Genomic DNA, 26,229 nt, shown 5'->3' with positions numbered 1-26,229 from the left:
ATGCAGATCTCCTCTAGAGCAGTGATTGGTCCGTTCCTCCATGATCTCCTCTAGAGCAGTGATTGGTCCGTTCCTCCATGATCTCGTCTAGAGCAGTGATTGGTCCGTTCCTCCATGATCTCGTCTAGAGCAGTGATTGGTCCGTTCCTCCATGCAGATCTCCTCTAGATCAGTGATTGGTCCGTTCCTCCATGATCTCCTCTAGATCAGTGATTGGTCCGTTCCTCCATGCAGATCTCCTCTAGAGCAGTGATTGGTCCGTTCCTCCATGCAGATCTCCTCTAGAGCAGTGATTGGTCCGTTCCTCCATGCAGATCTCCTCTAGAGCAGTGATTGGTCCGTTCCTCCATGATCTCGTCTAGAGCAGTGATTGGTCCGTTCCTCCATGCAGATCTCCTCTAGAGCAGTGATTGGTCCGTTCCTCCATGATGTCCTCTAGAGCAGTGATTGGTCCGTTCCTCCATGCAGATCTCCTCTAGAGCAGTGATTGGTCCGTTCCTCCATGCAGATCTCCTCTAGAGGAATGATTGGTCCGTTCCTCCATGATCTCCTCTAGAGCAGTGATTGGTCCGTTCCTCCATGCAGATCTCCTCTAGAGCAGTGATTGGTCCGTTCCTCCATGATCTCGTCTAGAGCAGTGATTGGTCCGTTCCTCCATGATCTCGTCTAGAGCAGTGATTGGTCCGTTCCTCCATGCAGATCTCCTCTAGATCAGTGATTGGTCCGTTCCTCCATGATCTCCTCTAGATCAGTGATTGGTCCGTTCCTCCATGCAGATCTCCTCTAGAGCAGTGATTGGTCCGTTCCTCCATGCAGATCTCCTCTAGAGCAGTGATTGGTCCGTTCCTCCATGCAGATCTCCTCTAGAGCAGTGATTGGTCCGTTCCTCCATGATCTCCTCTAGAGCAGTGATTGGTCTGTTCCTCCATGAAGATCTCCTTTAGAGCAGTGATTGGTCCGTTCCTCCATGATCTCCTCTAGAGCAGTGATTGGTCCGTTCCTCCATGATCTCCTCTAGAGCAGTGATTGGTCCGTTCCTCCATGATCTCCTCTAGAGCAATGATTGGTCCGTTCCTCCATGATCTCCTCTAGAGCAGTGATTGGTCCGTTCCTCCATGCAGATCTTCTCTAGAGCAGTGATTGGTCCGTTCCTCCATGCAGATCTTCTCTAGAGCAGTGATTGGTCCGTTCCTCCATGCAGATCTCCTTTAGAGCAGTGATTGGTCCGTTCCTCCATGATCTCCTCTAGAGCAGTGATTGGTCCGTTCCTCCATGCAGATCTCCTCTAGAGCAGTGATTGGTCCGTTCCTCCATGCAGATCTCCTCTAGAGCAGTGATTGGTCCATTCCTCCATGATCTCCTCTAGAGCAGTGATTGGTCCGTTCCTCCATGCAGATCTCCTCTAGAGCAGTGATTGGTCCGTTCCTCCATGATCTCCTCTAGAGCAGTGATTGGTCCGTTCCTCCATGCAGATCTCCTCTACAGCCGTGATTGGTCCGTTCCTCCATGATCTCCTCTAGAGTAGTGATTGGTCCGTTCCTCCATGATCTTCTCTAGAGCAGTGATTGGTCCGTTCCTCCATGCAGATCTTCTCTAGAGCAGTGATTGGTCCGTTCCTCCATGCAGATCTCCTCTAGAGCAGTGATTGGTCCGTTCCTCCATGATCTCCTCTAGAGCAGTGATTGGTCCGTTCCTCCATGATCTCCTCTAGAGCAGTGATTGGTCCGTTCCTCCATGCAGATCTCCTCTAGAGCAGTGATTGGTCCGTTCCTCCATGATCTCCTCTAGAGCAGTGATTGGTCCGTTCCTCCATGATCTCCTCTAGAGCCGTGATTGGTCCGTTCCTCCATGATCTCCTCTAGAGCAGTGATTGGTCCGTTCCTCCATGATCTCTCCTCTAGAGCAGTGATTGGTCCGTTCCTCCATGATCTCTCCTCTAGAGCATGATTGGTCCGTTCCTCCATGATCTCCTCTACAGCAGTGATTGGTCCGTTCCTCCATGCAGATCTCCTCCTAGAGCAGTGATGTTTTGGAGCTATCGGTGAGCAACACAGACTTTCAACTCCCTCCAAAGATTTTCTATGGGGTTGAGATCTGGAGACTGGCTAGGCCACTCCAGGACCTTGAAATGTTTCCTACGAAGTCACTCCATCGTGGCCCGGGCGATGTGTTTGGATCATTGTCCTGCTGAAAGAGCCAGCCACGTTTCATCTTCAATGTCCGGCTGATGGAAGGAGGTTTCCACTCAAAATCTCACCATACATGGCTCCATTCATTCTCTCCCTACACCGATCAGTCGTCCTGGTCCCTTTGCAGAAAAACATCCCCAAACCATGATGTTTCCACCCCCGTGCTTCACAGTAGGTTTGGTGTTCTTTGGATCCAACTCAGCTTTCTTTCTCCTCCAAACACGACAAGTTGTGTTTCTACCAAAAAGTTCTATTTTGGTTTCACATGCCCATATAACATTCTCCCAATCCTCTTCTGCATCATCCAAATGCTCTCTAACAAACTTCAGACCTGGACATGTACTGTCTTCAGCAGTGGAACGTCTGGTCTTGCAGGATCTGAGTCCCTGATCGTAGTGTGTTACTGATGGTTCCTTTGTTACTTTGGTCCCAGCTCTCTGCAGGTCCTTCACTAGGTCCCCGTGTGGTTCTGGGATCTTTACTCACCGTTCTGGTGATCATTTTTACCCCACGGGGTGAGATCTTGGAGCCCCAGATGGAGGGAGATTATCAGTGTCTTGTATGTCTTCCATTTTCTAATAATTGCTCCCACAGTTGATTTCTTCACACCGAGCTGTTACATATTGCAGATTCAGTCTTCCCAGCTGGTGCAGGTCTGAGTCCTGGTCCAGGTCTAGTCCTGGTCCTGGTCCTGGTGCAGGTCTACAATTTAGTTTCTCACGTCCTTTGACAGCTCTTTGGTCTTGGCCATAGTGGAGTTTGGAGTGTGACTGTTTGAGGTTGTGGACAGGTGTCTTTTATACTGATAACCAGTTAAAACTGGTGTCTTTTATACTGATAACCAGTTAAAACAGGTGTCTTTTATACTGATAGCCAGTTAAAACAGGTGTCATTAATACAGGTAACCAGTGGAGGACAGAGGAGCCTCTTAAAGAAGTTACAGGTCTGTGAAAACCAGAAATCTTTGTTGTTTGTAGGTGACCAAATACTTATTTTATCGAGGAATTTACCAAATCATTCAGTAAAAATCCTACAATGTGATTTCCTGGATTCTTTCCCCCCATTCTGTCTCTCATAGAATTTGCACAATTGGTGGCTGACTAAATACTTTTTTGCCCCCCTGTATAAGTGCCTGTAAAATGAATCTGCCAAGCAGATTTTCAAGGTAAACTGACCTCATCCAAACATCTCTCATAAGCTTCTCTCTGGCTCTCATTCGCCAACATCAGGGCAGAATTCTCTGCCTAGAAAACAACATTACACAATTAGTTATTAGAGAGTTATGGAGCGTAAGTTGTCATGCACAGATAAATGTATACTGAAGAAGTAAAAAAAAAAAAAATCAATTAAGAGCTACCGTTTTATTTAGCATATCTTTATTTTATTTAGCACGTTTAAGCAAAGTTTCCTCCACACATGATTAAAACAAAGGGAGCCTAAAGGGAGGTCGAAATCAGTTCATGCATTTTCAGAACACTTTTTACCTTGGAAATTACTTTCTAATTATGAAAATATCATCATTTCTATAGGGAAGTTTAGACAAGCTACATAATTGTTTCTGCTGCTCATACTCCTGGCATGGAGAGTGATAATACAGCACTAATACAGCTGGTACGGAAGAGTATTAGGGCCAGGCAGGAGAAAACTAAAAATAATATTTTAGAGGAGGAAGAATTTTTTTTCATTATGCACTTCGAGAAAAAAGTCGAAATATCGAGATTAATGTTGAAGTACAATTTCGAGAAAAAAGTTGAAATGTCGAGAAAAAAGTTGAAATGTCGAGAAAAAAGTCGAAATGTCGAGATTAATGTTGAAGTACAATTTCGAGAAAAAAGTCGAAATGTCGAGAAAAAACTTGAAATGTCGAGAAAAAAGTCGAAATGTCGAGATTAATGTTGAAATACAATTTCTAGAAAAAACTCGAAATTTTGAGAAAAAAGTCAAAATTTGGTGAATAAAGTTGAAATGTTGAGAAAATAGGGGGAAGTTTCGACTTTATTCTTGAAATTGTATTTCAACATTATTCTCGACATTTCGACTTTTTTCTCGAAGTGCACAATAAAAAAAAATCTTCCCCTCTCAAATATATTTTCTCCTGCATGGCCCTAATACTCTTCCATATCATGGAAATGATTTTACCCTGAAAACATTTATTTACAGTTGAAGTCTGATTATTTGGACCAATCACATCAAGCACTGGGATTCCAGCCTCACCGAGAGATTCTTCTATAGCTAAAAAAAACCTCATATCGCTACAGATTGCTCAGTATTTTCCATGGAGAACTGGTATGTGGTTCCTGCTCAGAGATATGCTGGCCGTTTTCTCTGCTGACCCTTGAGCCTTGAGAGCAGCAACAGGAAAAATACTTAATTTTCAATCTCTTGAATTAAACCTCTCTTATAGCTGATTTAATAAAGTTCATTTCGTCCATGGTTTTGTAATTTAATTTGTCTTGTCCAACAAAAAGAATTAGCAAATCAAACTGTCTTATAGCTGATGATCGGTGCTTAGAGAAAATAAAGCAAAGAGGTCAAATGAATGAAATCCCTGTCTTTAATGATGATGTGAAGAGCAGAATGTGCTGAACACAGACAGCAGAATGAAGCTTATGTTCCCTTCTGCTTTAGCAGAGCTTTTTTCCACATTATTGCAGATTTTACAGCTTTAAAATCAACACCTACTATATTACATTCCAGCACCTTATTGAGATGAGAAACTGGACAGATAAATATAACTTTATAGCAGTGACAAGAAAAGATCTTACTTATTGTGCAGCACTTTGGTAACCCTGTTGTTTTTTAAAATGTGCTATATAAATAAAGTCGATTGGATTGGATTAGATTATCATCGTCGTTATTATTATCATCATCATCATCATCATCATCATTATTATGTCTTCAACAATTCTCCAAGTAATTATTTATTTGTGATAATGTTTTGATTTACAGTGAAATATATATTCTCTCAGATCTTTTTTGACCAAAGTTGATTGATTATTGAAAAACAGATTTTATCTGAAGGGACTTCCTGGTATAATAAAGGTTAAATTAATACAATCTAGTAAATACTTTTTTCTCAACTATGCATATTTGTGTGCAAGCTCTTTTTTCTTAAATTTTTACACATTACTGTCCTTCAAACTTCAATTCTGCATTTCAAATGTAACGTTGTTGTCTGATTGACTGGCCTGACAGGTGGAGAGAAAACAACTTTAACTGAAAAATAAATAAAAAGTTTAGCCGAAAGGCTGTGCAGCATTGAGGAGGTGGTGTTGGGCTGGTGTTGGGCTGGTGTTTGTTGGGCTGGTGTGTGTTGGGCTGGTGTTTGTTGGGCTGGTGTTTGTTGGGCTGGTGTTTGTTGGGCTGGTGTTTGTTGGGCTGGTGTTTGTTGGGCTGGTGTGTGTTGGGCTGGTGTTTGTTGGGCTGGTGTGTGTTGGGCTGGTGTTTGTTGGGCTGGTGTGTGTTGGGCTGGTGTTTGTTGGGCTGGTGTGTGTTGGGCTGGTGTTTGTTGGGCTGGTGTTGGGCTGGTGTTTGTTGGGCTGGTGTGTGTTGGGCTGGTGTGTGTTGGGCTGGTGTGTGTTGGGCTGGTGTGTGTTGGGCTGGTGTGTGTTGGGCTGGTGTTTGTTGGGCTGGTGTGTGTTGGGCTGGTGTTTGTTGGGCTGGTGTGTGTTGGGCTGGTGTTTGTTGGGCTGGTGTGTGTTGGGCTGGTGTGTGTTGGGCTGGTGTTTGTTGGGCTGGTGTGTGTTGGGCTGGTGTTTGTTGGGCTGGTGTTTGTTGGGCTGGTGTTTGTTGGGCTGGTGTTTGTTGGGCTGGTGTTTGTTGGGCTGGTGTGTGTTGGGCTGGTGTTTGTTGGGCTGGTGTTTGTTGGGCTGGTGTTTGTTGGGCTGGTGTTTGTTGGGCTGGTGTTTGTTGGGCTGGTGTTTGTTGGGCTGGTGTTTGTTGGGCTGGTGTTTGTTGGGCTGGTGTTTGTTGGGCTGGTGTTTGTTGGGCTGGTGTGTGTTGGGCTGGTGTTTGTTGGGCTGGTGTTTGTTGGGCTGGTGTTTGTTGGGCTGGTGTTTGTTGGGCTGGTGTTTGTTGGGCTGGTGTTTGTTGGGCTGGTGTTTGTTGGGCTGGTGTTTGTTGGGCTGGTGTTTTTTTGGGCTGGTGTTTGTTGGGCTGGGCGTTGGGCTGGCGTTGGGCTGGCGTTGGGCTGGCGTTGGGCTGGCGTTGGGCTGGCGTTGGGCTGGCGTTGGGCTGGTGTTGGGCTGGTGTTGGGCTGGTGTTGGGCTGTTGTTTGTTGGGCTGGTGTTTGTTGGGCTGGTGTTTGTTGGGCTGGTGTTTGTTGGGCTGGTGTTTGTTGGGCTGATGTTTGTTGGGCTGATGTTGGGCTGGTGTTTGGCTGGCGTCCTCACCTCCAGCTCTCTCAGTCGGTCCATCAGCTCACTGCTGTTGTCCTCCAGATAAGACTCTACATCTGCCTCCTCGCCCTCCTCATCCGAACCAAAATCCTCATCGCACACTCTCGGTTCTGCCTCATCAGACATTGTTCTCATCTGCAACACAGAGGATAATAATAATAATAATAATAATAATAGATTTTATTTGGTGGCACCTTTCAAGTCACTCAAGGTCACCTTACGAAGAATAAAAGTACAGTATAACATACAAGCATAAAATGACAACAACAAGCAATATTAAACCAAAAAACATCAACCGATATTATAGTCCCAGAGACAGTGTACTGTCAGAGGGAGTAGCCAGTTGGAAAAGGTGAGTTTTGAGTTTGGATTTGAAGGTTACTATGGAGTCTGAAAGTCTTATGTGTGGGGGGAGAGAGTTCCATAGTCTGGGTGCAACCCACGGTACTGAGGCGTGATGTGGGGATGGTGAGTAGTTCAGCAGAGTTTGAGCGGAGGGGGGGGGGGGATTCCTGGAGGAGGTCAGAGAGGTAAGTGGGGGCAAGATGGTGGAGAGCTTTGTAAGTGGCAGCAGCTACGGTGTTGAACAGTCTTAGAATCCCCAAGTTTCACAAAGACCTCATGATAGAGCAAACCAGCATGCCCAGAAAACGCTGACCACTCTCAGTGGTTGGGACACGTGGTTGCATTTGTTGGGAGGTACATGCCAGGTTTTGGGGAAGCTTCTGCGTATCGAGCTTCATCTTTAATTCGATGGGCTTTCTGCATGAAGCCTGAGAAGCAGAAGCCTGGCGCAAAGGGCCTACAGGATTTCAAACAATGATATGAAGGTGCAATGTGCAATATTTTCGAGAGAAAAGTCAAACTGAAACTAAAAAAGGAGAAAGACTGGAGACGGTGGGCAGTAAGAGGGCTATGATGCAACACAGCACAGGATCAAACAGAGTCCTGACATTAAAACACAAACGGCAGGGTGTTCACATGCATTACAGAGGTAATGCCCTTTCTTTAAACGGTGCGTTTTGTTGTGACCTGCAGTCTAGAAAGCTAATATTTAATTCAGAGTAGAGAAAGAAGGAAGGCATCACATTGTCCCAATCTGAGAGCCGCGTTCCCCGGAGCTCCGGCTCCCATTAACGTTTCAGAGCTAAATCTGTGTTCAGAGCTGAGATTGCATCATCATCATTGTTATCATTATCGTGTTTGGTTATTTGGTAGTCGTTGTTTTCTGCCGTAATCACGTTCGAAACGCCCGCGTTTGCCATCTAGTCTAAATTGCACGTGGCTTAAAGAGGGTTCCGCCATCTTTAAATACCACAGAAGCCCCGCCATCTTTAAAAACTGTAGCCATCTTTGGCAGCCATGTTTTGAACTGTAGACGTTCTTGATATCATCTTTATTATTGCGTTCGATTTCGTTTACAGTCCATGCATTTAACTTTCATTTCATTTTCATTGATTGTTGTTTTTCCTGTTAGTTGGTGATTTTATGTTAAAGGGGACATATTATGGCCTTGAATGTCTTAAAAACAATCTAAAGCTTATTTTTTCTACATAAATCAGAAATCCAGCCTGTGGGCCCTGTCTTTAGTTTTACAGCTTCTAAAGCCTTTTTCTGTGCTTCATTTTCAGGGCGGGGGGGGGCTATGATAATGAGGCTCTGCGCTGATTGGCTGCTTTAATGACGTGTAGGAGGGGAGGAGAATAAGCCTCGCTCCGGCCAGAGCAGCCGGCTGCGTCATACACAAAACGTGTCCCATGCGAGAAGCTTCTGCGACAAAATCAATTCCATGGCTTTATTTTTTTTTTGTATTAGACTGTCCTAACTGGCCGCGAGTTTAACAGTTTCAGTGTGGACAGAGAGCGTCCGATGTCACGCAGCTCAACGTGATAGTCGGACGCTCTCATTCAGTTACACGCTGTAAACGGATCTTAAAGCCTGATTTACGGTTCTGCGTTAAATCGACCCGTACTCTACGCCGTAGGCTCTGCGTTGGTGTAACGCGGAACCATAAATCAGCCTTTAGTCACCTCGTCTTCACACAGGAAGAATTCTCATCATTTCTTATGTTACAAGACAGATGAATCATGTTAACTGTAAATAAATCACAACACTGAATTTTCACAAATGGCAACTTTATTGTTAAAAAAATAAAATATGAGTTGTATATAAATAACATTTATGCACTATTGCTGGCTCAAGGAAGGACCGTGCGTTTTCTGAAGGTGTCGTTGAACAGCTTCAGGTGCTTGGAAGATCTGAAACCAGACAGAAAAAATGTATTACTAATTTACCTAACGAGTGAGTGGCTCCGTTAGGGAACACTGGAGCCGGGCCGGTCCGTGAGCAGCTCCGGCAGCTCCGTATGCGGCGCCGGGGCTCCGGAGCTAAGCTAAATACTTAGCCCATGCAAAGATCATACAAATATAAATAACATAAAAAAAAGGAACTTACCGCTGACTCGTGTGCAGTTGCCGGGTCCGTGCTGTGGGAACTGATCCTTTTATGAGGGTAAATGTCGATGCAAAATCTCATTTCTACTCTCCCTCGCTGTTCAAACAGCCACCGCTTCTAAACAATGGAGGAGCTCGAGCCGGCGGAGAGAGCTGGTTGTGGGCGTGGTTTCAGCAGCGGAGGCCGAACCTCTGCGCCTATGCCTACGTCACCCTAGGCGCAGATTCTAATCGGCTCAAAAGAAATCACGTGACACTGGGGGATTCTGTCGGGGGGGGGGTCACAGACCTTGCAGAAATTCATGGGATTTCGTCTCCCCTCTGCTGGCAGGGTGAGGGGAGACCACTTTATATATGTTAAAACAAGAAAAACGTGTTTTAAATAATAGGTCCCCTTTAATGTAGTGTGCCATCAGGATTTATTTTGGGTATTTATTTACATCTGCTTTGATACCCGTATGTAAATAAATTCTGGTTGATTTTTAATGAGTGGTTTGTGTTGTCTCATACAATTTTGGTCACGTTGATTGTTTTGACAGAGTCAGCGCTCGAATCTCACCCTTCAATTATACTAGGCATAAACCTTAATCTTGAGACTGATTTTCTGCTGTTAAAAGTTATCATTTCCCTGCTTAAGGAACAGGGTGGTGCCACGAGGATTTTTTATCATTTTGGTCATTCAATTTGATAAATACTCAACTTTATTAATTATTAATACAATTATTAATAACCTTCCGATAACTGGACAGCAAAGCTCTGCTGTGGCACAACAGTGACTTCACTCATGTAAACTGTAAAACGATATTCAAATAATTTAAAGGGGACCTTTTTTTTTTTAAACAGGCCTCGAATGTCTTAAAAACAAGCTTTTGATTGTTTTTCTCTAACCTCATTATCTATGCAGGATTCTGAGTGGGAAGGGCTATGATAATGAGGCTCTGTGCTGATTGGCTGCCTGAATGATGACCATTTTCATTCAAAGATTATTCTACTGAACATTCTTGTTTAAAAAACTGTTTAACGTCCCTACAAAGTTTCTCATAGCTTAAAAAAACTTCTTGGTGCATCTCAACTTTGAAAACCGGACATCCAGTCCTTGATGTGCCTAAGACATGCCTGAAGTTTAAAGGGGACCTATTATGAAAAACACGTTTTTTCTTGTTTTAACATATATAAAGTGGTCTCCCCTCACCCTGCCAGCACAGGGGAGACAAAATACCATGAAATTCTGCAGGGTCTCTGACCCCCGCCTTACAGAGTCCCCCATTGTCACGTGACCTTTTTTTGAGCAATTCTGAATCTGCGCCTATGGTGACGTCACCATAGGCGCTCATTTCCATAGGTTCAGGCTCCGCTGCTGAAACCACGCCCACAACCAGCTCTCTACGCTGCTGGAGCGGTGCTTCCTTCAGCCAGTCGGACGCGGCGCCGCGGCGGAGCGGATCCGGGTTAAATCATCCAGGTTTGGGAGCTGGGTCCTCGGAGGTCCGTCCCAGGTCGGACCAGCTTCACCCTCAAAGATTTTCAGCCAAATCTGTTGGTTTGATCCCCGGTAACGGGCGATGCGCCGCGGATGCGCTCCGGAGCCGATCTGTGCGCCCGCCGTGGGGTTGCGGCGCCCGTCGCGCAGCATCCGCCGGGCAGATCCGGCTGAAATTGCGCTGGTCGGTCCCCGGGAGTCCCTGCTACCAGTCCAGGCGGGATCCTGCGGTCCCGGCCGGTCGGAACCGGTCAGATTCCCCAGTTAAAGCCGCGGTGATGCGCGCTGCTCCTCCCGACTTCCTGGTTCCCAAAGCGGGGTCCGTCCGACTAAATTCTTCAGGTTCCCAACCGCTTTGGGAGCAGGGATTTCTGGGGTACGTCCCAGGCTGGATCAGCTTCACTCTCCGAGATTTTCAGCTAAATCTGTCGGTTTGATCCCCGGTAACGGGCGATGCGCCGCAGAGCCACGCCGGGCGCTCCGGGGCCAGCCTTCAGCATCCGCCGGGCAGATCCGGCTGAAATAGTGCATCAATGTTATTTATATACAACTCATATTTTATTTTTTTAACAATAAAGTTGCCATTTGTGAAAATTCAGTGTTGTATTTATTTACAGGCTCGGGCTGCTCTGGCGGAGCGAGGTTTATTCTCCTCCCCTGCTACACGTCATTCAGGGAGCCAATCAGCACAGAGCCTCATTATCATACCCCCCCTTCCCTTAGAATGAGGCACAGAAAAAGGGGTTAGAAGCGGTAAAACTAGTGACAGGGCCCACAGGCTGGATTTCTGATTTATGTAGAAAAAACAAGCTTTAGATTGTTTTTAAGACATCCAAGGCCTGTTTAAAATATACATTAAATGCCATAATAGGTCTCCTTTAACTAACGGTTCTGTTTCATCCGGCTTCATAGACAAATAGAGCTGCGTATAATCAGCATAACGACGAAAATTTATGCCGTGATTCTGGGTGATACTTCCCAATGGCTGCATGTATAAACTGAACAAGATTGGCCCTAGCACTGAACCCTGCGGGACACCATAACAGATCCTCGACTGTTCTGAAGAAACCTTATGTACATGAACAAACTGAACATGAACAACTTTGGTCCAACAGTGCTCCTGTGTACTATTACGCTCAAAAAGAGAGAAGTGCCAAGTTCTCACACTTGAAATGCTGTTTTAATCATTTCAGGACATGCTGATTTTGTAAATGTCACCGAGATGGTTTTCAAACACTGGAAATGGCAGTAAAGTGGGCAGAGGTCTGTTCCACAGACACCATGTAAAGATGGCGTCAACATGAACACACTGCTTCCAAGTGGAGCTCTGCACGGGCAACACGACTGTGGGACGTCTGACTGCAACACGTTTTACTGCCTCAGCATCACCGTACTTTAATATGTTGAGGACTATTCTGTAAACACATGAATTCATCCATCCTATATTGTCATAGACAAGCTGTGTTCTGAGATCAGCCTTCGGATCCATATTTTTCCACTTCAATATATTTGCAGATGAAAGTGCAGCACCACACTGAGCGTACCGGCTGGCCCAGTCTGTGAGCGTGGAGCACTGCAGGGCATATGGCTGAGCACCGCAGTAGTAGGCTCGCCTCTAGGTGTGTGTGTGTGTGTGTGTATGTGTGTGTGTGTGTGTGTGTGTGTGTGTGTGTGTGTGTGTGTGTGTGTGTGTGTGTGTATGTATGGAAAGCAGAGAGCGGCAAGGAGAACCAGGTGTGTCAATGTTGACCCACCGTCCCTCTTACACTTCCTAAGGACTCACCAAAGCTGATGAGGCAAACCTGATTCTCCGGCTGGAAGCCAACTGGCAGATATGCCACTCACAAACCATCACATGCACTCAGGAATACTACAGTATTCAATACTCTACTCTATTAAATAGAATACCAGTTCAAGTTTATATTTAAGTGTAACTAATGATTGCTGTATACAAAGAAACAGAAAACAAATTAACAAACAGATGCTGAGCACATACATAAATATTAATGTCTTATGAGTCGTACACACACACACACACACACACACACACACACACACACACACACACACACACACACACACACACACACACACACACACACACACACACACACACACACACACACACACACACACACACACACACACACACACACACACACACACACACACACAATTTTGTTTACATAGAGTCTATTACAACAGAAGTTGTATCTAGGATCTTTCCAGAGACCAGAACATAAACCCCTGAACAATTATTTCATAAACAATGGCAGGTAAAAACTCCCATAGTGGGAGAAAAACCTTAAGCCAAACAGGGGAAAGAAAAACTCCCCTTTAGGAGGGAAGAAACCTGGACCAGGACCTGGATCATAAGGGGGGTAGAAACCTGGACCAGGACCTGGATCATAAGGAGGTAGAAACCTGGACCAGGACCTGGATCATAAGGGGGTAGAAACCTGGACCAGGACCTGGATCATAAGGGGGTAGAAACCTGGACCAGGACCATAAGGGGGTAGAAACCTGGACCAGGAACTGGATCATAAGGGGGGTAGAAACCTGGACCAGGACCTGGATCATAAGGGGGTAGAAACCTGGACCAGGACCTGGATCATAAGGGGGGTAGAAACCTGGACCAGGACCTGGATCATAAGGAGGGTAGAAACCTGGACCAGGACCTGGATCATAAGGAGGGTAGAAACCTGGACCAGGACCTGGATCATAAGGGGGGTAGAAACCTGGACCAGGACCTGGATCATAAGGGGGAACCTCCTGCTGAAGACCAGCTGGACAGAGCAGGAAAAGAGAGAACAGACAGAGAGAATGAATAACAGAGAAAGGAGAGACACAGACACAATGGCTAACTGGTGCACTACAGGGATGATAATATAAGCAGATGTAACATAGACAGCAGACACTGAGGTGGTCAGAGAGGCGGGGGGCAGGCCAGGATTGTAGCAAGCATATAGCAGACATCTACACAGACAGGTGGAAGCAGCAGTGGGATGATCAGAGGGGGGGACTGCAAGTCAGCATGCAGTTCCTGGAGCTCCGGCCTGCAAACATGCTCTAACCTGTGCGGTAAAATGCTGATCTACAGTCAGTACGTTTACATGCAGCGATTCAACCTGGTTGCAGATCGGTTGCAGACATCGTTCCGACTTTTAAACTGCATGTAAACACCTCAACCAGGTCAAGTCAACCTGTTCAAGCCGGATTCATCAACCAGTTTGGAACACCTAGATAAGCCAGTCACAACCAGGTTGTTAACGCCATGTATACGGGGACATAGATATTGCAGTCTGCGCATGCTCGAGAATTTCCCCCGGGGGGGGTTTTCCCCCGGGGGAGGGGCTTATTCAATCTGATTCAGTCTGATCTCAGAACAGCATGTATAATCAGACAAGTGATCCAATCTTCTGCATGTCATTATGTGATAAGATCTGCCAAGGTTCAACCAGGTTGAATCGCTGCATGTGAACGTACTGAGTGTCAAAAGCAGCACTGAGGTCCAGTAGAACCAGTATGGACATTAATCCCTTACCTGAGGTCCAGTAGAACCATTATGGACACTAATCCCTTATCTGAGGTCCAGTAGAACCAGTATGGACACTAATCCCTTATCTGAGGTCCAGTAGAACCAGTATGGACACTAATCTCTTATCTGAGGTCCAGTAGAACCAATCTGGACACTAATCCATTATCTGAGGCCATAAGAAGGTCATTCGTGACTCGAACCAGTGCTGTCTCTTTGCTGTGATGCATTCTAAACCCTGACTGAAAGACTTCAAACAGATCATTTCTATACAAAAAGTCACATAACTGGCTTGAAACGGCCTTTTCCAGAATTTTAGATACAAATGGAAGGTTGAAAATTGGTCTATAATTAGCTAAGGTGTCTGGGTCAAGAGAAGGTTTTTTTAAGTACAGGTTTAATTACTGCAACTTTGAAAACCTGTGGTACATATCCTAAGTTTAGGGATAGGTTGATCTGGTCTAGTATTGTCGTACCAATAAGAGAAAAAACATTTTTGAATAGTCGGGTCGGGATGGGGTCTAACATACATGTGGTTGACTTAGCTCTATTGACGAGTGAGGTCAGCTCAGGGAGGTCTATAGATCAAAACAGTCTAGAGTCAAGTCAGAGCCTAGAGAAGTCGCTAAAGCTGAAGAAACGCCCACAACCGGCTGGTTGATTTCTTCTCTAATTCTCGTGATTTTACTGTTAAAGAAGCTCATAAAGTCTTCACTACTGAGAGCTGCAGGAATGAACGGCTCAACAGCTGTTCATTCTGAACAGAAAACGTGGTTGTATTGTGTTCATCGTGTCTTTAGATTGATATCTTATGGCCGCTCAACAGTATTTTGAAAGTGACTGCAGTACCAGTTTTGGCCATTTCTTACACACGGCTCCTTTAAATCTTTAGAAAAGGTGGGTTACTTTTATTATTGTCTATAAACGATGAATAATAAGCTGTTATCTTTCCATTTGCGATAGGTATGCAGACTTCCTTTCCATTTTACGCAGTTTTTGTTTCAACATGCGGATATCTGAACCAGGGAGTTAAGCTCCTATGGTTGGAAATCCTTCTTCTCAAAGGAGCAACTTCATCTAAAGCTGAGTGCAACAGATCAGCAGTGTTACTAACGAGGAAAACAACATCTGCAGAGGTAGAACCCAGGTCACTGGCCTCTACTACTTCACTATTTTCCACTGTCGTAAGATGAGCAATGGCCTCCCTAAATTTAGCAATAACTTCATCAGACAAACATCTGCTAAAGTAATACCTCCTATTATGCGCTTCAACATCGACAATATTAAATTCAAACGTGATTAAATAATGGTCGGATAAAAGGGAGTTTACAGGTGACACCAAGAGATCATCAGTTTCAACACCGTAGGTGAGAACGAGATCCAGAGTATGATTAAAACAGTGCGTCGGTTTGTCCACTTTTTGTGAGATACCCATTGATTCTAGAAGAGAATTGAGCTCATTTAAGATTATCACTTTCAACATCCATATGAATATTAAAATCGCCCACTATGATTAATTTATCTATAATGATCAATAAACCAGATAGGAAATCTGAAAATTCAGACAGAAACTCTAGATAAGCACCAGCAGGGGGTCGGTACACTACCACTAACACAACTGGCTTCTCTGATTTCCAGCTCGGAAATTTCAGACTAAGCGTGAGGCTTTCAAATGTATTATAATTGCACTTAGGTTCAATTTTTGTTTGGAGACTGGAGTTATAAATTGCTGCGACTCCTCCACCTCGACCCGTGCTTCTAGGAATGTGATGATTAAAGTAGCCGGGCGGAGTTGATTTATTCAAACTAACATACTCTTCCTCCTGTAACCATGTTTCTGTTAAGCAGAAAATATCACTCCAAGATACAAGCGCTGCAGACCTCCCTGGAATACAGCCAACGGCAGGTGGAATCGCTCGCGGCTGAAAACCGGGATTTAAAGGAGTCGGTAAAAACTCTGACAAATGGGATGAGCCAGCTTAAAAGGGAGAATAAGACCATGAAAGAGGCAAATTTAGACCTTCAAAGTAGAAGCATGCGGGACAATTTAGTATTCTCTGGGATCCCCGAAAAAGCTGATGAGGATCCTGAGGAAACTGTTCAGGATTTCATCCGCAACCACCTGAAGCTTCCGGAAGACATGGCGAATTCCATCACGTTTCACTGCGTCCATCGCCTTGGAGGAAGAAGATCGGAAGCCCAGAGACCCAGTCCCATTGTTGCCAAATTCGAACATTATAAGCAAAAAGAGCTTGTGAGAAGACGGGGGCCACAGCTACGCGGATTGCCGTTCTCCGTGAACGACCAGTTCTCCCGGGAGATCCTGGACCGTCGCCGAGTCCTCTTCCCGGTCCGGAGGAGGCTCATTTCGGAGGGAGCTCGGGCTGTCATCACCGTGGACCGGCTGTACGTGAACGGAGAATTATACCGGAACCCCAACATCACGCCCTGGCTCTTTTGAGAGATGAGTACAAATTTGCCTTTTTTTCTTTTCTCTTTCTCTCTCACTAAATGGTGATTAGATTAGATATAGCTTTATAAACATTTGGTAATTAGATTAGAGATAGCTTCATAAACACTTGGTGATTAGATCAGATAAAGTTTCATAAACATTTTCGGCACATATTAAGGTATTAATAATTTTTGATATGCTAGTCTCAATGAGTTACAGTCACACATTGGTGATCGTTTCTTTTTTTCTTTTCTCTTCCCCTTCTTCTCTATCTTTTTTTCTGTTTTCTTTTTTCTTTTAATTATGATTAGAATTATTTCCCTCCCCCTCACCCCACCTCAATTGTCACACTCCTTTTTTGCTCTTTCCCTCCATGTCTCACTCTGCTGCACTTTCCGATTGGTTAATTGGTACAAACACACATTTAGATTAACATGGCACACACATATCCAACTCCTGCAACATTACCATTTACATATAATGTTACTTTCAGTGATTGGATTATGGATAAATTAAACTTCGTCACCTGGAACGTAAACGGAGCCGGGAACAGTTTAAAGAGATTAAAACTTCTTAATCAGATACAAACTCTGCAGGCAGACATTGTTTTACTACAAGAAACACACTTAGTTAAAGCTTCAGCAGATACATTGGCCACGCCACAAATTCTGCATGTTTTCTCAGCCTGTTACAACTCCAGACAAAGAGGGGTAGCCATTCTTATCCATAAAAGAATAAATTTCACTGTAAAGGACACACACATTGACTCAGAGGGTAGATATTTAATTTTAGTCTTGCAAATTCAAAGCCTGAATGTATGTATTTCTAATGTATATGGTCCAAATGTTGATGACTCTTCTTTTTTTCACTCTTTTTTCACCTCACTTTCTTTCTTTCTTTCTGGACCCTGGAGTGGACATGCTCAGTAATGCAGGCGGACACAGGAGTTGGCAGTCAGCAAGTATTGTTAAGCAATACATGAATGATCTGGGTCTTTGCGATACATGGCGCTCTTTACACCCAACCCTTAGGAACTACACTTTTTTCTCAGCCGTTCATCACTCATATTCTAGGTTAGATTATTTTCTAGTCAGTAGCTCTCTGATAAAAGATATCTCAGAATCACAAATACACCCAATCAATATTAGCGATCACGCACCTGTTTCTTTCACTCTGGGGAAGAGGGGGAGCGTATCATCCTCCAAAGTTTGGAGATTTAATACATCATTGCTCAAAGAACCCGACTTTACTAACTTTTTTAAGAAAGAATGGGATATTTTTTTGCAAAATAACGACCAGCCGGAAATATCAGCGAGCGTTCTATGGGAAGCAGGGAAAGCAGTAATGCGAGGCAAAATAATTTCCTTTTCCTCAAATAAGAAAAGAAAAGACAACTTAAAAACAAAAGAATTAGAAGGTGAAATAAAGACGCTAGAGGAGGCCTTCCAGACCTCTGCAGATGAACGTATCCTTAACAAAATAAGGAACACTAAAATAGAATTAAATAAAATAATTGACGCAAAAACGCAGTTTCTAGTACAAAGGCTTTGCCTGGAAAACTTTGCACATGCTAACAGATCGGGAAAATATTTAGCCAATCAATTAAAAATAAACAAAGAAAAAACAACCATAACATCTTTTATGGACCAGTCAGGGGAAGTTACACATGATCCCCGTTTAATAAATTCAGTCTTTAGAGACTTTTACTATAAATTATACTCGTCACAAATTGAACCATCTGATCAATTGATTAATGAGTTTCTTGGGGAAATTAACCTGCCAAAGTTACAGCAGGAACAGGTTACGAATTTAGATTCACCGCTCTCAATAGGAGAACTTCATGAAGCTCTTCAACATATGCCCAAAAATAAAGCTCCGGGCCCAGATGGTTTCCCAGCTGAATTTTATAAGGAATTCTGGAGCATATTAGCACCAACATTTTATAAAATGATTCTAAATATTAGGGAGAATAAAAGCTTACCCTTAAATATGAACTCCGCTAATATTAGTCTTTTATTAAAACCGGACAAAGATCCCTTGAGGCATTATTTTTTCTCAATGATACCATGCAAACCCCCTCTTTCCTGGTTTAAATCGTTGGACTCATGTGTTTCAAAATTTCTGTGGAAAAATAAAACTCCACGTATTAGTTTCAAGACATTGCAAAAATCTAAAGAATATGGAGGTTTAGAGCTACCTAATTTTCATTATTACTTCCTTGCCAATAAATTACAGTATATTGTAAAATGGTCAAAAGATCATCCTTTAGATAGTCAATGGCTGGACTCAGAGCAAGTGTTTTGCAACGAACTAGAAATCTCAGAGTTACCATTTATTAGTCAAAGTATCAAACGTCATCAATGTTTCAAAAGCATTAATATTAGCACAACTTTATCAGCTTGGTGGGAATTTCTTAAAGTAGCTAAAATTTCACCTTTTCTTCTTTGCTTCTCCCCTCTGTGGGGTTGCCGGTGGCCTGGGTTCCGGGCGGGGTTGCTGCCCCCCTCCCCCACTATGGATACACTTCAGGTAGAGCTTTGCTTGGTTTATTATACACACACACACACACACACACACACACACACACACACACACACACACACACACACACACACACACACACACACACACACACACACACACACACACACACACACACACACACACACACACACACACACACACACACACACACACACACAGGCTTGTTCACCTGCATGCTGGCTCTCTAGTTTTTGGGGTTAGGTAGCGGTAGCGGTAGCTTAGCTCAGACTGCGATCAGATCTCAAGATTTGGGTCGATTGCTGTTCATGTTTTGGTTGGCTCCGTGCCGGTTTCGTGTTCTGTTTGTGGTTTTTTGTTGCAGATTTCCAGTGCTTGACGTGTGTTTCCATGTGTTCCTGCTTCCTGGATTGGCAGTGGATGTCGTCACCCCCCCAAAAAAAAAATCACTGGGCTTGTATGTGTATATTTATGTATGTGTACGCATATGTATGCCTATATATATGTATATATATTAAATATAGTAATAATGCACATATATATACTTTTGGTTTCTACCGTCATGGTATCAATCATTAATATGTGTGCAGACAAGGTTAAAAAAATAAAAAAATAAATAAATAAATTCATCAATAGTGTTGTCTCATGTACACAACACTGACATTGTATTATTAGGTATAAAAATGAGGAGATGAAAAAGTATAATGAATTGACTGTTTTTTTTTCAGGCTGAGGCAATGAGCGTTATTTCACCCGGAGCAGAGACGATTTAGACTTACAAAGAGTAGGTGTAGCTTATTAACTTAAGCTTTCCTGCGGTAATAATTATGTACAACACAACATGTGCAGCAACAGACATGTCACTCTCTTAGAGTTCATAAAAGTTGTTCAATATACACATTAGTTTTCCTGTGGAAAAAGGAATTCAATCTTAAACTAAAAAAAAAATTATGAATTATTAAGCTTTGTGAAAGCTTTAGCGATAGCATCCGCCGCGTTTTACCCAGGAAACTCTTGTGAGTGAAGCACAACTCTTCACACTAGAAGTGAAGCTGACTGGAACGACTGTTGTTCTGCAAGAGACTTTGGACTGTATATAATCTGGTATAACTCCGGGCGGACATTAATCAGTGAAATATTTATGTCTCTGCAGCGCGTACCGGGATCCAAGCAGCTAATGACGTTTAAACCCGATGTCTGCTACAACAGGAAGCAGCTGATGATCAAGACATGAATCCGTTACCTTATGATGTAGTTCTTTATTATGGGCATGCCAAGTAGTGGCATGACCATATTGCAATCGTCCAGAATGGCCCAAATGGCAATGTTGCTAGCATTTTGCTAACAAGCTAAAGTCGCAAAAGTCCCACAGCGCACCAGCGGGTGTAGAGCATGACCCCGCTCTGATGTGGAAAAAAAAAATCCCCGAAAAATACAACACAGCCCGAAAAACCTGAAAAATGAAGGCGATATATTAGTATACAGAAAGGTTTCCCTTTTTTTTAATTATTATTATTCCGCACTCTTTTTTCGTCCGTTAATACGGCCCGAACCGCAACGTGCACCCATGCATGGCATACATCGTTGGATGCGTCTCCATCGTGCCTCGATGGGCATTACTTTTCTCAGTAATAGGGGTTACCGTGGCAACGCTAGTTGCCAAAAAGCAAAAAAAAAGGCGAAGATTCGGACGCTTATTGCTCGGCCGAACTTTATCGTAGAGACATCGTTCAAACTTTCAAACACTCGGCCCGATTGTCCCTAAAGGCCCATACAACTTCATCATGCTAGTTATTACGGTTTTTGCGATATTTAACTTTCAATTTAAAAAAAAAAATCTATTTTATTTTGGACGCTTGTTGTTAGGCAACGGCTTATCGTACAGACATCATTACAACATTGACAAACCCGGGACGCTTTGAAATGCAACATATTTTAGTCTCATCATGCTTGCTATTACGGTTTTTGAGATATTCCACTTTGCTCATTTTGACGCTAACTTTATTTAACGGAATGTTGGACGCTTGTTGCGCGGCAACGCGATATCGTAGAGACTTTAATCAGAGACGTTCTATAAACCGAGACAGCCCACTAAGGTTCGAGTTCTTGTATCTGTGTCACGTGACTGCCACGCCCCTTTAGGAGACCGGAAGTAGGTCCTGAGTCTATTGAGTCCTATGGGAAAAGTGAACCTGAGCACAGATTATTACCAATTCCTTCGCCCCATAGTAACCTAAGTAAATATGGGACGCATTTTTCAAAAGCCACAAACCTTCTGAACATTCTGACACCAAAATGGCAATTTTCAGACCGACAGATTAGGAGAAAATGAACTTTGTTTGAGACCTGTCTCTGTCTGAGCAACACACTCTCGCGAGATTTGGCTCTCATCGTTTTCCCATCGGATAAAATTAAGTTTAAAACTAAAATAAAACTTGCTTCTTTGCTTAATAATACTGTTATTTTTATTATTTAAGTATTTTTGGAAGAAAGTTGTACTGTATCTAGTGTTGTATGTTCCAAAACGATGTGGGGAGAGGGGCGGCCACGCCCACTTAGGAGACCGGCAGTGTATACCATTCCATACCATTGCCAGTAACGGCAATGCGCTATCTTGTGTATAGAGGATCTTTGCTTTAATTCAACGTTAAAAGACTCGGGTTGCTGTGGACTACAACATACTGAGGTCTCATTACGCTGTCGTTTACAGCTTTTGAGATATTGAAGCCAAATTGTCCCATTCTATCCTATGGAGCTTGTTACCATGGCAACAAAAACCTATGCATTTGTATAGGGGAGCATGTGAATAAACCATCTGTTAATGCTGCCCGGACCGGAATGTGCACCCATGCATGGCATACATCGTTGGATGCGTCTCGATCATGCCTCAATGGGCATTACTTTTCTCAGTCAAAAGTGTTACCGTGGCAACGCTAGATGCCAAAAAGCAAAAAAAAAGGCAAAAATTCGGACGCTTATTGCTCGGCCGAACTTTATCGTAGAGACATTGTTCAAACTTTCAAACACTCGGCCTGATTGGCACTAACGGACCGTACAAACTCATTATGCCATTTATTAAAGTTTTTGCGATACTGACCTTTTATGTTTTATTTTTAATTTAATTTGACTTTGGACGCTTGTTGCTAGGCAACAGATTATCGTAGAGACATCGTACAAATGTTTCCCGACTCGGCACGCTGTGGACTTCAACATACTCAAATTTCATGAAGCTGGGATTTAAGGAAATTTTATGTCAAAATCCAGGCCAAATGGCCCCATTCATTCGGATGGGTTTTTTTTACCATGGTGAAAAAAAAACCTATCCGTTAATGTAGCCTGAACCGGAACATGCACCCATGCATGGCATACATCGTTAGATGCATCTCCATCTTGCCTCGATGGGCATTACTATTCTCAGTCAAAAGTGTTACCGTGGCAACGCTAGATGCCAAAAAGCGCACCCCATTAATAACTATTGGGAGCACAGGAATGAATGAAATACAAGCGTAAAAACACCTCAAACTGACATAGAACCCCCCCGAACACAACCACTACAGCCCCAAACCAAAGCAGCGAGAGGGGTCGAATGGGCAGTAGGGCATGCCCATATCAAAATTTCCTGAAATTTTCTAGTTTTTATTGTTGTTGTTGCTGTTGTTTAAAGGTCTCCGTTACGTTCAGCTGAGTTAGCAGCATTGCTGCACGCTCTTTTTCTGTCTCTGCCTTAGCGGCAACTTTGAAAACTCAATATACTCCTTGATGTGAGAAACTTTCAAATGTAACATTCCTCCTCGGGGTATTTCCTTTGCACACAGCTTGGAAACTGCCAATGTGTTGTCCTATTCCGACATTGTAAAACTCCCGTACCGGCGAGGCCGACGCCTCCTCAGGTCACCGGGTTCTGAGCTGTGGGAACCGCGCGGGCGGCGGGTTGTTGTTGTAAACGTCATCAGATCGGCTCTGAACTACTATTTTGAGAATGCCGATGAAAACCAATAGAGGCATTATCGGCTGATACCGATCGGTTGCCGATCTGCATCTCTGCCTGCAATAAAACAGTGGTCAATTCATGACACTTGCTAATTTCCTAATTTTGATACCTAATAAAACAATGTCAGTGTTGTGTACATGAGACAACAATATTGACGAATTTATGGATTTCACTCGGCCTGGTGAGTGATTTTGGAGATCGGCCCTCAAAATCCTGATCGGTGCATCACTACATCACAAATCACAAATTATGATAAATATTACAGTGCATTTCCACACATGGATCTCTAAAATGTTACACTAAAATATTAAACTGACTAAAACAAAATAAATAAAACCAAAGTTTAAATGTGAACTCATTAAAATGCATATAAACCCAGAAGCGGGAACTAGATATATATTTATTTTATTTTATTTGTTTTTATTTCATTTGATTTATTTTTTATTCATTTTATTTTATATATGATGCACTGACTGGAAAGCACTTTTAATTTCGTTGTACATGGTGATAATGACAATAAAGATCTATTCTATTCTAAGCAGCTTCCAAAAGCTTCTTTAGGAGTCAGCAGACTGCACGGCCTAATGTAACAGGAGCCGTTTGCAGAGCATTTACAGGAAGATGGTCGAACATCCCTGATTGTGAACCTTCACACACAAACCTAAGTGGCATCAGAAGAGTGTAGTTGTGTGAGCCGACTGACTCAACACTGCCAAATCTCTGTGTGTCTGATCAATGGAGGGCTGATCAATGACGGCCATCTAAGAACGGAAGCAGATATTCCCCAACCGCTTGACCTTCAGGGATGATACTGAGCGCTTAGAAATACCAGCTTTTCTTTTCACTTTTCAAAGTAATGATGTGTTCAAGTTCCTTGGAGGAACACGACCAAGGAACTTGAACACATTATGTATTTGCAGATATTCAAATAGAGATTACAATGCTGACAAAAATACAACAATAGTTAAGCTAATTAAAGCTGCAAGCAGCGATGAACGGGCCCTCGCACTCATGGCCACCGTCCCCCATAAGCATGTCAGACATGACACCACCCACGACTTCCTATGTCAAACCATTCAAAAGTTATAGCAGAAAAAAGGGACAACCAATCAGAAGAAGGGGCGGGACTAATTCAATTCAATTCAATTCAATTTTATTTATATAGCGTCTAATACAACAGATGTTGTCTCTAGACGCTTTCCAGAGATCCAGAACATGAACATAAACATAAACCCCTGAGCAATAATTACATAAACAATGGCAGGTAAAAACTCCCATAGTGGGAGAAAAGCCTTGAGCCAAACAGTGGCAAGGAAAAACTCCCCTTTAGGAGGGAAGAAACCTTGAGCAGGACCAGGCTCATAAGGGAGGACCCTCCTGCCGAAGGCCAGACTGGGGGAGTCGGGGACGTCAGCAGCACACAGCAGGCCAATGAAGGTCAAGGACTCAATACCGATGACACCACCCACGACTCTCTATGTCAAACCATTCAAAAGTTATAGTCAGAAAATATGGACAACCAATCAGAAAAAGGAGCGGGGCTAATTTTCACCAATTATGATCAAGGACTCAATACCGAGTCCGATGACACCACCCACGACTCTTTATGTCAAACCATTCAAAAGTTATGGAAGAGAAAAGTATTCTAGGGGGCGCTGTTGAGCCGTTAGGCCACGCCCATTAATGCAAACCATGAAATATCAAATTTATCGCCGGGCCTGGCTTGCATGCAAAATTTGGTGAAATTTGGGGAACTATCAAATATGGACCAATCGGATGATGGGGGGGGGGTCCGCTTTTTGGCGTCTAGCATCGCCACGGTAACACTTTTGAAAGAGAAAAGTAATGCGCGTAGTCACAGGATGGAGACGCACATTTTGATGTATAACACACCTGGGTGCACGTTACGGTTCGGGCCGTATTAACTGCCAAAGGAATGGCATACATTTCGCCAAAATGACACGATTAATTCAAAATGGCCGACTTCCTGTTCGGTTTCGGCCATGACGCCAAGAGACTTTTCTTTAAGTTGCGCCATGATACAGGTGTGTAGCGAATTTCGTGCATGTACGTCAAACCGTATTGTGGGGCTTGAGGCACAAGTTTTCCGGGGGGCGCTGTTGAACCATTTTGCCACGCCCATTAATGCAAACCATGAAATATCAAATTTTTCGCCAGGCCTGGCTTGCGTGCAAAATTTGGTGACTTTTTGGGCACATTTAGGCTTTCGTCAGAAGAAAGAAAAAGAGGGCCTTAAATATATCATGAAACCATGGAGCGGCCATCCCTGCGGTGGTTTCTGGTAGAGAGTAAAGCAGCATCTCAAAGCTTGCTATGAACACCTCTGCAACCAACGACAGTTCTGATCTACAGTATTCATGACACATTCAACAAGGACCAGAGTCTAACACCAACAAACAGAGATGCAGTCATTGGAAGTATTTGTGAAATGAAACAGCTTCAACAGCTGTGTGTCCATCCATCCATTCCATCCATTCCATCCATTATCTATCCGCTTTATCCCTTGTGGGGTCACGGGGGTCTGCTGGAGCCTATCCCAGCTCATTTTAGGTGAGAGGCAGGGGTTACACCCTGGACAGGTCACCAGTCCATCACAGGGCCACATATAAACACACAAACCATGCTCACAACCACACTCACGCTCACACCTACGGGCAATTTAGAATCACCAATTAACCTAATATGCATGTTTTTGGACTGTGGGAGGAAGCCAGTGTACCCGGAGAGAACCCACGCAAGCACGGGGAGAACATGCAAACTCCACACAGAAAGGCCCTGCTGGGCCTGGGAGTCAAACCGGGGACCTTCTTGCTGTGAGGCAACAGTGCTAACCACTAAGCCACCATGCTGCCCCCCACCGTGCTGCCCCAGCTGTGTGTCAGTTTCCCAAAGTTGTCCTATTTCAATCTAAAAAACATCATCATCTGTATACAAAGAAAAGTGTAAATCTGGTTTCAATTAGGGCTGGGCGATATATGGAGTATACTCGATGTATCTCGGCTTCTACTCTGTACGATGTACAAAATTACTATTGTGAATATTCTAGTATACATTCTCACGGATTTGCTTTTAGCCGCGAGTATTAAATTACAGGATTTTCTAACTCTCTCGTCTCGTCTCTCCTTCTCTGAGACAAAAAACAAGTGCACCAGTTCCAAACGTCAGTCACGTTTGTGCATCGTTATCCGGCCCCTAACTTAACTTTAACT

At 43.7% G+C, this 26,229-nt stretch overlaps 1 protein-coding gene across 7 annotated transcripts in view; it reads right to left on the bottom strand.

Moving 5' to 3' along the window:
- Positions 1–26,229, bottom strand: part of nckap5l (NCK-associated protein 5-like) — a 118,096-nt gene that overhangs the window by 34,068 nt on the left and 57,799 nt on the right. For all 7 annotated transcript variants that reach the window (XM_061735133.1, XM_061735132.1, XM_061735131.1 and 4 more), the window contains 2 exons: positions 6,581–6,721; positions 3,365–3,433 (listed from right to left, as the gene is read on the bottom strand). In XM_061735133.1, the coding sequence (XP_061591117.1) occupies positions 3,365–3,433; positions 6,581–6,721 (210 nt within the window). The remainder of the gene's footprint in view (positions 1–3,364; positions 3,434–6,580; positions 6,722–26,229) is intronic.

The sequence above is a fragment of the Cololabis saira genome, chromosome 12, assembly GCF_033807715.1.
Source record: "Cololabis saira isolate AMF1-May2022 chromosome 12, fColSai1.1, whole genome shotgun sequence".
NCBI classification, from domain to species: Eukaryota; Metazoa; Chordata; class Actinopteri; order Beloniformes; family Belonidae; genus Cololabis; species Cololabis saira.
This window is presented reverse-complemented; position numbering and strand designations above follow the sequence as displayed.